At 36.1% G+C, this 11,285-nt stretch overlaps 1 protein-coding gene across 3 annotated transcripts in view; it reads right to left on the bottom strand.

Moving 5' to 3' along the window:
• Window positions 1-938: 938 nt before the first annotated feature.
• Window positions 939-11,285, bottom strand: part of CD2AP (CD2 associated protein) — a 147,355-nt gene continuing 137,008 nt past the window's right edge. For all 3 annotated transcript variants that reach the window (XM_004044151.5, XM_055391932.2, XM_055391931.2), the window contains one exon: window positions 939-3,868. In XM_004044151.5, coding sequence (XP_004044199.1) covers window positions 3,827-3,868 — 42 coding nt within the window. In that variant the 3' untranslated portion in view covers window positions 939-3,826. The remainder of the gene's footprint in view (window positions 3,869-11,285) is intronic.

Raw genomic sequence — 11,285 nt, 5'->3', positions numbered from 1 at the left:
TCAAATCTTCCAGCACACTACTAGAATCTCTAAAGCTATACATGATCTATGTTCAGCAAAAGTATGTGGACCTTAATGTTCTCCTGATTTCATCTTGTTTTCTGTATTTATCAGGACTTTTTCGGTTGTGAGTTCAGAAACCCAACAAGCTTATGAGCAAGTCTGTGCTTATAGAACCAAGCAATAGACAGCTGAGACTCAGCAACAGCTACAATCAGTTTCAAAGTCCTTCCAGATTCTGTTTCCATCTATCTATGCTCTACTAAATTTTGTTTTTCAAGTCAGCTTTTTCCAGATGACAGAAAAACAGAACTGTGGAGAGCTCCCATGCTGAGATTAGCTCTTTTTGTTTCCAATTTTAAAAATTTCATTCTTTGATTAACTCAATAACTCAGTTTGAGCCAAGTACTCTCTCAAGGGATAATTCCTGGGTGGTCAAGGAGGTAGAATCTGTAAGATGGTAGCAGCTCCCCTTTGAACAACATAATACAAATGAAAGGAGCATCTCCCCAAAGAAAAGGATACTATACCGTATTCAGGGGGAAAGGATATACAATGCCTCCTTTTTCTTAACCTTATCCATCTAATTTTTATCACATCCAACACTGTAAAATGCTTTTAAAAAAGGTAAAACAGCAGCCTCCATTTTTTTAAAAAAAAAAAAACCTACTCTATGCCAAGCACTCTACAAAGCCATTTAGATAAACTATTTCAAATTCTCCCCATAATCCTGTAAAGTAGAAATTATTGTCTCAGTTTCAGATGAAAAACCAGACTCAGAAAAGTTCAGTAAAAGTCATACGGGTCTAGAATTTTTAATGTTTTTGGTTTACTATTTATTCTTGTATTTGGAAATTGAAGTAATATAATTTTCATCATACTCTGAAATACACAAATGCTAAAGTTAACAAAAAATAACCAATAAAGACTGACACGACTGGCAATAAAATCCTTTAATTTTTCTTTTTGAGAGAGAAGCATGCTTTTAAATACAGCACCTGTAAACAAGTTAGTGAAGTATATACTATTTTGAGATTCCCCCTTTCAATTTTTTTTGGAATGTTAGGTTACAACATCAACTGCATTACATAATAGTTATTGAAAGCAAGTCAGGGTAAAATTTTATAGCCAAAAATATTCATAGCAGCAACTTTTAAAATATGATTTTATTAAATCAAGTCATTGCACTTGGTCATTTTATTGCTACAGCAAAACAAGGCCTTTACATTATAATACTTCTCATTTCTGATTTAACTGATTGTCTCATTCTGCTCATACATTTCAAGTTTAAATGCAAGCATAAAATGTTTATCAACAAATCTAGAAAGCACTTGGATTTTTAATTTTTCTGTGATCACAGTAAGGAGCATAAAAAAGAGTATCTTCTGTTACACAAGGCCTGTTCTCTCTTTACATCTTCAGACTTAAATTCTGTAGAAGGTAACAGCTTTGTATTAAGACAGAAGCTTAGTGGTCACAAACAAAAAATAACACTGAAATACAATTCGGAAATTAATGATACTGTGTGTCTCAAAGAATACCTGAACTATACATTCACTAATAATTTGGCAATGAGATTCCATGCTGTTCAACTTTTGTCTTTTATACTCACACGTAGAAAAAAAATTCATGATTTACCCCAAGGTTATTATTAAATATAATTTTGTGATATGAACTTCAGTAATAGAAATAACATTTCCCATACCAACAGAAAGGAGTAAATTGCTAGAATAAAGGAATCATTTTTCCCATCAGGCCTGGGTTTGTTTGGTTTTCTTTACTATTTTATCAAGGACAGAAAGGTAAGAGTATTTCAGTTACTTTTCTATTCTGACTGAGGAGGACACAAGCAAAAACTTTAAATACATTTCCATGCTCATAAGCATCTTGATTTCATGTACTATTGAGAAAATGACCAATAAAAACTTTAAGAACAGCCTGAAATCTGCTGGAAACTTCCCTCATCCCATTATTAGGGTGCCCAGGGATCACTTCAATAGATTTTCAGGTGAGAAAGCTGGAGGATAATTTCTAGGATTACAATATTTTTGTTTTACCTAAGGTTGGTCATTAAAAGAAAGTAAGATTTAATTTATTTAACAAGAAGAAAATAATTCATTTGACTAGTCATTTAAACCTATTCTATTTAACAGAAGAGGGAACAATTTTGTTCAGTAGTGACCTCATTAGAAGGGCCCATTTTGAAGAGTTCTAATGTATATTCTCAATATATAATTAGCATTCCCCCAAACCCCTAATGTAAGTTGTAAATTAAACATTATGTTGTTTACTGGCATTTCTATTTTCTACTTCAGTTCTCTTTATTTGAAACATGACAAAATTTCATTTACGTAAGATTTCTATAAGATTAAAATTTAAAGGAAAAATATTGGTTTGGTGGTTTAAAACTAAAAAAAATGGAAGCATGATCACTGGTACTCAAAAATCTGACACTCATTTGCGATATAATAAAGCATAAAACAATTTTTTGCAAATAAAAAATTTCAAATTTTAAAAATTTAAATAAACCCACTTGTGTTTTAGATGTTACCTACAGATAGAACATTTTAAAGCATTCAACTGTTCATAAGTAACTCTGAAGAAACAACTAATTCATCCATTCTGTGAAAATGTATTTTAAATATGTTCAACTATATTTGGTTTTAAATAAGCTGTAATGTTATATTTTATCACATACTAACATTCTTTATAAAGTTTGTACCTAAATAATAGTTCAAAATATCTCCATGAGTTAGTTTGGTCTATTAGGTAAATTATACATCGTAAAACCTGAGTATTTACAAGTTAACTTGTCAAAATAGGAAACCTCACACTGAAGTTCTGAAAAGCTTTGGGTTTTGTTTTCCTACTACCATTATTAAAAGTCAGAAGGAGAAGCATGAAGAACTAAGTGACAAGATAATGAGAAATATTTGAGGCTGTAAAATAAGCAGAAAAGTACAGCAACAGGCTGGTGTTTACATATTTTATATGTGCTGTAGTTTCTAGGCACAAGTTAAGGGTTAAATTAACAGTTTTAGATTCTTCAGACCTAACAAATTTAAAATACAGTTCATATTTCCCCAAATGTTTAACAATCCAACATATTTTAACTAAGTTCCTTTTATGACTCCTATAGTGCAAGCAACATAAAATATTCTAAAAGTTGATGAAATTATTTTGATTATTCATTAGTTCTTACTATATGCATGGGTGAGTAATCTGGTTATATAGCTAGGAAACTCCTATTTCATCACCCAAAATATAAACAGCATTGCAGACAAACAGGCACAACAGTGTAACCTTCGGTAAGAGGATAAAAGTAAATATATATATATATACACACACACACACACACACACAAACACAGTTTATATCCCTTATGCATTATGGAAAAAGTAGTGACTATAGTTACTAAAAGGCTAATCTGTCCCTCTCAAATAGTATATCTTACAGATTACTTGTAAATATATCACCATATTTATAGTATAGATCTCTTTAAAAATAATACAAGTTTCAATAAAAAAACTACTGTGCACATTCTTATTTATATTCAGTAGTATTTTCAAGCAAACAATTTTTTAAAAAGTGTTTGCAATCCCAGCACAGTTAAGAAATAAGGCCTCTTTTTCTTCATATTGGCAAAACAAAATATATATATATATATATAAATTCACCCTCACTCTACTTTTCTATAGATATTACACTTCATTTGCTCATATTTATCACAACAACAGAATTCACAATTTTTAAGTAACAAGTCAGCTGAAGTTCATAGCGTTGCTTCTGAATCCCTGGAACATTATGAACACCAGGTCCACACCACTCAAGAAGACAGGACAGCTTTTTTCAGCTTCTCTATTTCCATCTAAAACAAAAAACATAAATTGAGCAAACACAAAATATCCTTAGTTTAGTAGTTTATTTTACTCTATGTCATTAAGACGTGATCATACTTTCAAGCCTTCAGATTTTTTTTCCAGACCTAAAATTCAGTTTCCCATGCTATAATTTGGTTGAATAAAGTTTCAACAGTACAATGCAAGTTCCTAAATGGCAGTTACAATAAGAAAAAAGCAATTATAGCCCTTTCAGCCAGAACAATGTTAAGTCATGTGGGCATTTAAAATTAAAGCTGTAAAAAAAAATCAGTCAGTCCTACAAAGAACAAAAGAATCCTTGAAACCAAATTAAGAAATGTACATGTATCTATAATTAAACAAAGGATACATTAAACAACAGTAAAAAGAATAGAGACCTGTTTAGTTCCATGTTTTTCACTAATTATACTTAATTATAATTATAATTATTGTTAAATCACTTGACTTGGTTTCAATTTACTTATCTGTAACCAGTATATACTACATTAAATATCTTAAAGCCCAGGAATATATCTAAGATTCAGTCAAGGTGCTTGATATAGTTCCACCTTTAGGCAGAAGGCATTCTTCACTTAACGGAAATTCATAACTTAAGGAATTTATGAAGAAGGAAATCATTTCATTAAGTTTGTACAATAACTACACAGTTATTCAATACTGCCATATTCAAATGGCTAAGTTGAGGCTCAAAGACATTAAACAGGATGCCAATGTTCCACACTAACAAGTGACACAGGACTTGTCATGGTAAGATTTAGGGCTTTAAAGCCCACGGTTTTTATACTGATTTCTCTTCTCAATTCTATAACATTTTGATCATCTTTAACCTTTCACTGCATGAGGAAATATATAGGCCTTGCCTTATCCTGATGGCATCACCTTCCTCAAGAGTGCACATAAACAATACATGCTTTGGCTAGCTTCGACAAACAGCACATTATTAAATGATTAGGACTTTGCCATAGTCAAAAAGTATAATTTTTATATGTTCACAATCTCCTAAAGGATTATAACTACTCAAGAACCGTTTATTAATTTCAGGGTCTTCCTTGATATGATTCTGTATATATTATGATGATTAGCTCAATGTTTTAGCAGCACTGGACTACAACAAGCCTGTCTTCAATTTGGATTGAGACGATAGCTTTCATTGTCAGCCCGATCTGTTATTAAAGTCTTTATTCCAAAGATACAGAAAGCGGTAAGAAAAACAAATTGGTAGAAGAGGGAGTAGGGAGTGTGAAGGCTACTACTGCACGCATAATCAGCAATACTTCTTGTAAACTGCTATTTGTGACATACATTTAGTTATCACTGGACAGGGATCATCATGGCGGACAGGAGGCAAGACTAGATTGTGGCTCCAGACAGAACAGCATGCGGAGACTCGCATTGTGAATTTTAGCTCCAGATCGACTGCAAGAACAAACCAGCAATCCCGAGAGGACCCACAGACCCTCTGAAGAAAGCGGACCGCTCTTGCAGGACCTGCGAAACACCCCAAATACTGTGTGTGTCCCAACTGCGGAAGTGAGAAAGGGAGACCCTCCTCTCCGGAACACACACCCCCCACTGGAGAAACTGAAGGTCTGTTTGCAGAAGTTTCCAACTTCAGCTGGATCTGACTCAATTTAGAGAGCCAAGCAAAATACAGGGGGGGTAGAGGAAGCAGCTGAAAGGTCCTGGGAGCTTGCTGAGTCCCCAAGCAGGCCATTCCTGCCCGGCACCACAGGGATCCATAGGGAGGGCGGCCAGAGGAGCAGGGGGTAAAACTCCACAGGGAGAAGGAAATCTCTAGCTAAACTTTGTAACAATTTGAACGGGGCGAGAGACCTCCAGGCCACAACTCTGGGTAGGGCGGCAAATCTGGTTTGCAGACTCCACAGGCGAGGGAAGAACCAAGCCCTTTTCTTTCGCAGCTAGAAGGCAGGTAGCCTGGGGCAAGTTTTCAAGCCCATCTCGCCCACTGTCTGGAAACAGGGCTGTTGGGGGAGGCACGGTGGGATTGAGACTGGTCCTTCAGTTTGCGTGGGAGCTGGGTGAGGCCTGTGACTGCCAGCTTTCCCCTACTTCCCTGACAACCGGCATGATTCAGCATAGGCAGCCATATTCCTCCTAGCTACACAACTCCAGTGACCTGGCAATCTCACCTTCATCCCCAACAGCAGCCACAGCAAGACCCGCCCAAGAAGAGCGTGAGCTCAGACATGCCTAGCCCTGCCCCAACCTGATGGCCCTTCCCTACCCACCCTAGTAGTGGAAGACCAAGGGCATATAATCTTGGGAGTTCTACGGCCCCGCCCACTGCTGGTCCCTTGAATGACACAAAAGATCATTCAAGGGTACTGTGAACATCATTATGCACATAAACTAGAAAACCTAGAAGAGATGGATGAATTTCTGGAAAAATACAACCCTCCTAGATTAAATCAGGAAGAATTAGAGATCCTGAACAGGCCAATAAGAAGCAGCAAATTTGAAATGGTAATTAAAAAATTACCAACAAAAAAAAAAAGCCTAGGACCAGATGGATTCACAGCAGAATTCTACCAGACATTCAAAGAAGAATGGATACCAATCCTTTCGACACTATTCCACAAGATAGAGAAAGAAGGAACCCTCCCTAATTCATTCTATGAAGCCAGCATCACCCTAACACCAAAACCGGAAAAGATCGTAACCAAAAACGAAAACTACAGACCAGTATCTTTGATGAACATAGATGTTAAAATCCTTAACAAAATACTAGCTAACCAAATCTGACAACATATCAAAAAGATAATCCACCATGATCAAGTGGGTTTCATACCAGGGATGCAGGGATGGTTTAACATACACAAGTCAATAAATGTGATATACCACATAAACAGAATTAAAAACAAAAATCACATATCATCTCAATAGATGCAGAAAAAACATTCGACAAAATCCAGCATCCCTTTATGATTAAAACTCTCAGCAAAACTAGCATACAAGGGATATACCTCAATGTAATAAAAGCTATCTATGACAAACCCACAGCCAACATAATACAGAATGGGGAAAAGTTGAAAGCATTCTCTCTGAGAACTGAAACAGGACAAGGATGTCTGCTCTCACCACTCCTCTTCAACATAGTACTGGAAGTCCTAGCCAGAGCAATTAGAGCAGAGAAATAAATAAAGGGCATCCAAATCAATAAAGAGGAAGTCAAACTGTCACTGTTTGCTGACGATACAATCATTTACCTTGAAAACCCTCAAGACTCCTTCAGAAAGCTCCTAGAACTGATAAAACAATTCAGCAAAGTTTCGGGTATAAGAGCTACACAAATCAGTAGCTCTTCTGTACACCAACAACAACCAGAGAATCAAATCAAGAACTCAACCCCTTTTACAGTATCTGCAAAAAAATAAAATAAAATACTTAGGAATACGCCTAACCAAGGAGTCAAAAGACCTCTACAAGGAAAACTACAAAACACTGCTGAAAGAAATCACAGACAGCACAAATGAAAACACATCCCATGCTCGTGGATGGGTAGAATCAATATTGTGAAAATGACCATACTGTCAAAAGCCATGTACAAATTCAAGGCAATTCCCATCAAAATACCACCATCATTCTTCACAGAATTGGAAAAAACAATTCTAAAATTCATTAGGAATCAAAAAAAGAGCCCGCATAGCCAAAGCAAGACTAAGGAAAAAGAACAAATCTGGAGGACTCACACTACCTGATTTCAAACTATACTCTAAGGCCACAGTCACCAAAACAGCATGGTACTGGTATAAATATAGGCACATAGATCAATGGAACAGAGAACTCAGAAATAAACCCAAATACTTACAGCCAACTGATCTTCAACAAAGCAAACAAAAACATAAAGGACACCCCTTTCAACAAATGGTGCTGGCATAACTGGCTAGCCGCATGTAGGAGAATGAAACTGGATCCTCGTCTTTCACCTTATACCAAAATCAACTCAAGATGGATTAAGGACTTAAACCTAAGACCTGAAACTATAAAAATTATTGAAGATAACAACAGAAAAACCCTTCTAGTTATTGGCACAGGCAAGGATTTCATGACCAAAAACCCAAAAGCAAAGGCAATAAAAACAAAGATAAATAGCTGAGACCTAATTAAAGAGCTTTTGCATGGCAAATGGAACAGTCAACAGAGTAAACAGACAACCCACAGAGTGGGAAAAAATCTTCACAATCTATACATCTGACAAAGGACTAATATCCAGAATCTACAACAAACCCTAACAAATCAGTAAGAAAAAACAATCGCATCAAAAAGTGGGCTAAGTTCATGAATAGACAATCCTCAAAGGAAGATGTGCAAATGGCCAAGAAACATATGAAGAAATGCTCAACATCACTAATGATCGGGGAAATGTAAATCAAAACCACAATCCAATACCACCTTACTCCTGCAAGAATGGCCATAATCAAAAAATCAAAAAACAGTAGATGTTGGCATGGATGAGGTGATCAGGGAACACTTCTACACTGCTGGTAGGAACGTAAACTAGTACAGCCACTACAGAAAACAGTGCAGACATTCCTTTAAGAACTAAAAGTAGAACCACCATTTGATCCAGCAATCCCACTACTGGGTATCTACCCAGAGGAAAAGAAGTCATTATTCGAAAAAGATACTTGCACACACATGTTTACAGCAGCAAGACTCACAATAGCAAAATCATGGAACCAACCCAAGTGCCCATCAATCAACAAATGGATAAAGAAACTGTGATGTATATGATGGAATACTACTTAGCCATAAAAAGGAATGAATTAACAGCATCTGCAGTGACCTGCATGAAATTGGAGACTATTATTCTAATAAAGTTAACTCAGGAATGGAAAATCAAACATTGTATGTTCTCATGGACATGTGGGAGCTAAGCTATGAGGAAGCAAAGGCATAAGAATGATAGAACAGACTTTGGGGACTTGAGTTGAAGAATGGGAAGGGGGCGAGGGATAAAAGACTACGAACGTGGTGCAGTATATACTGCTCAGGTGATGGGTGCACCAAAATCTCACAAATCACCACTAAAGAACTTACTCATGTAACCAAATACCACCTGTACCCCAGTAATGTATGGAAAAAAATTAGTTATCAGGCAAATACATTGCTAGAGTTTCTCTTTTAGCACTTATATGTTCATTGTTCATTTTTAGTGAACATTATAATACTGTATAATGTTAACATTATAGTAAAGTACTACTTTTAATCTTTGGAGAAACATCTTTCTCCTTTAAATAAATTATTCTAAAACTTTAGTGCCTTAGGTGTGCTTTTACCAATACAGGGTAAAACTGTGCCCACAACAAAAGAAAAAATATATTTGTAATACAAGTCAGTGAGAGGCCAACAGCTGACTTTGCTAGAAAAATAAAATCATACTGAATTATCCAAAAGAGAAACAATTTGACTCTTGTCATAATTTTTATGGCAAATTAAGTCAGATATACAAATTTAACACTATTAAGTTCCTCTTATTTGTCTCATTATCTTATTTTCACGTATGAATATAAACATGTATATATAAAATGTAAGAAAAAAGTCAAAAAACGCTTAAAAATTTCTCAATTTCTACCACGTTACATGCTGCGAATTTAAGATATATTTTTAACATGTACACTTTCATTAATTTGTCAATAATTTATTAGATATCTAATATGTATATAGCATTGTGTTAGGAGCTATGAGCAAAGATAAAAAAAAAACATGGATCCTACCCAAACAACCTTACAGTCTCAAAGACAGGTAGAATAAGTACATACCCTAACAGTGAAAATATAGGAAGTTATTATATGTACATCTCTTATAAAACTACAAGTCTTGCAAATTTGGAAGACTACTCTTTTTTTTTTGAGACAGTCTCATTCTGTCACCCAGGCTGGAGTGCAGTGGCATGATCTCGGCTCACAGCAACCTCTGCCTCCTGGGTTCAAGTGATTCTCATGCCTCAGCCTCTCTAGTAGCTGGGATTACAGGTGTGTACCACCATGCCCAGCTAATTTTTATATTTTTTAGTAGAGACAAGGTTTTGCCATGTTGGCCAGGCTGGTCTTGAACTCCTGACCTCAGGTGATCTACCCACCTTGACCTTCCAAAGTGCTGGGATTACAGGTGTGAGCCACCGTGCCCGGCCACTAAATTACTTTTAATCAGAGACAGACTAATATCAATTTAATGAAGGTAATTGTTTGAGCAGGGCCTTGAGAATCTGTAGAACGTAGGCATTAGAAGATGATGCAAAAGGACAATCCAAGAAAACACAGTAAGAATAAAAATTCGGACTTATCAATTGTAAGAGGGACAATGGAGAATCAGCAAGTAAAGAAAGATAGCTAGGACCAAAATATAAAAACACCTCATAGAGTAAGTTGTTGGAACTTTATTCAGCATGTAATGGAAAGCTCTTGAAAGTACTCCATGAAGGAAAGGTTAATCTGAGATAAGAATTAGAGTACTCAAGAAAGCTAAGCAGAAGATAATAAGCATCAGAACAAGACAGATACAGTGGGGATAAAGACATAAAGATTAGGAGGTAAAGCTAATAGGACTAAAAGTGAATGGAACTAGAAGAGAACTATGTACAAAGTACCATGTCTATATGACTATATGGGCAACAGAAATTATCAACAGAAACAGGAAATCAAAAGAACAGGAAAGGAAGATGATAAATTTAACTGGGGACATGCTAAATCTAAGCTCATGATGAAACATCCAAGGGGGACTAATAGCCAGAAACACAGGATACAAGCTGGGAAAATACGAATTTGATTTAGAGGGGAGAGGCACTAGAGCTAATCATTAGATTCATGAGTATAGATGAATTCAAAATGTGAATGCTCAAACAGAAAAGCCAAGGATACCAGTGAAGGAATATTTACATTTAGGTTACAAGGAAGGAAGAGGAAGGCCAGGCATGGTGGCTCATACCTTTAATCCTACCACTTTGGGAGGCCAAAGTGGGAGGATCACTTGAGGCCAGGAGTTCAAGATCAACCTGGGCAACATGGTGAGAACCAGTCCCTACAAAAAACTGAAAAATTAACCAGGCATGAAAGTGCATGCCTGTAGTCTCAGCTACTTGGGAGGCTGAGGCGGGAGGATCACTTGATCCCAGGAGTTTGAGGTTGCAGTGAGCTATGATTGTGTCACTGTACTCTAGCCTGGGTGACAGAGTGACTCCCTGTCTCTAAAAACAAAATTAAAAAAGTAAAAAAAGAAGGAAGAGGAGATGGAGAAGTTAGAGACAATAGGATGTAGTATCATCTAAACCAAGACAAACCTTTGACAGGGTGGCAATGGTAAAAAATGTGATCTGTTGCAGGCACTGAAGAAGAGACCTTGAATTTGGCATCAGTAAACCTAACCTAAGATGCAAGGGGTTAC

The sequence above is a fragment of the Gorilla gorilla genome, chromosome 5 (assembly GCF_029281585.2).
Source record: "Gorilla gorilla gorilla isolate KB3781 chromosome 5, NHGRI_mGorGor1-v2.1_pri, whole genome shotgun sequence".
NCBI lineage: Eukaryota > Metazoa > Chordata > Mammalia > Primates > Hominidae > Gorilla > Gorilla gorilla.
This window is presented reverse-complemented; position numbering and strand designations above follow the sequence as displayed.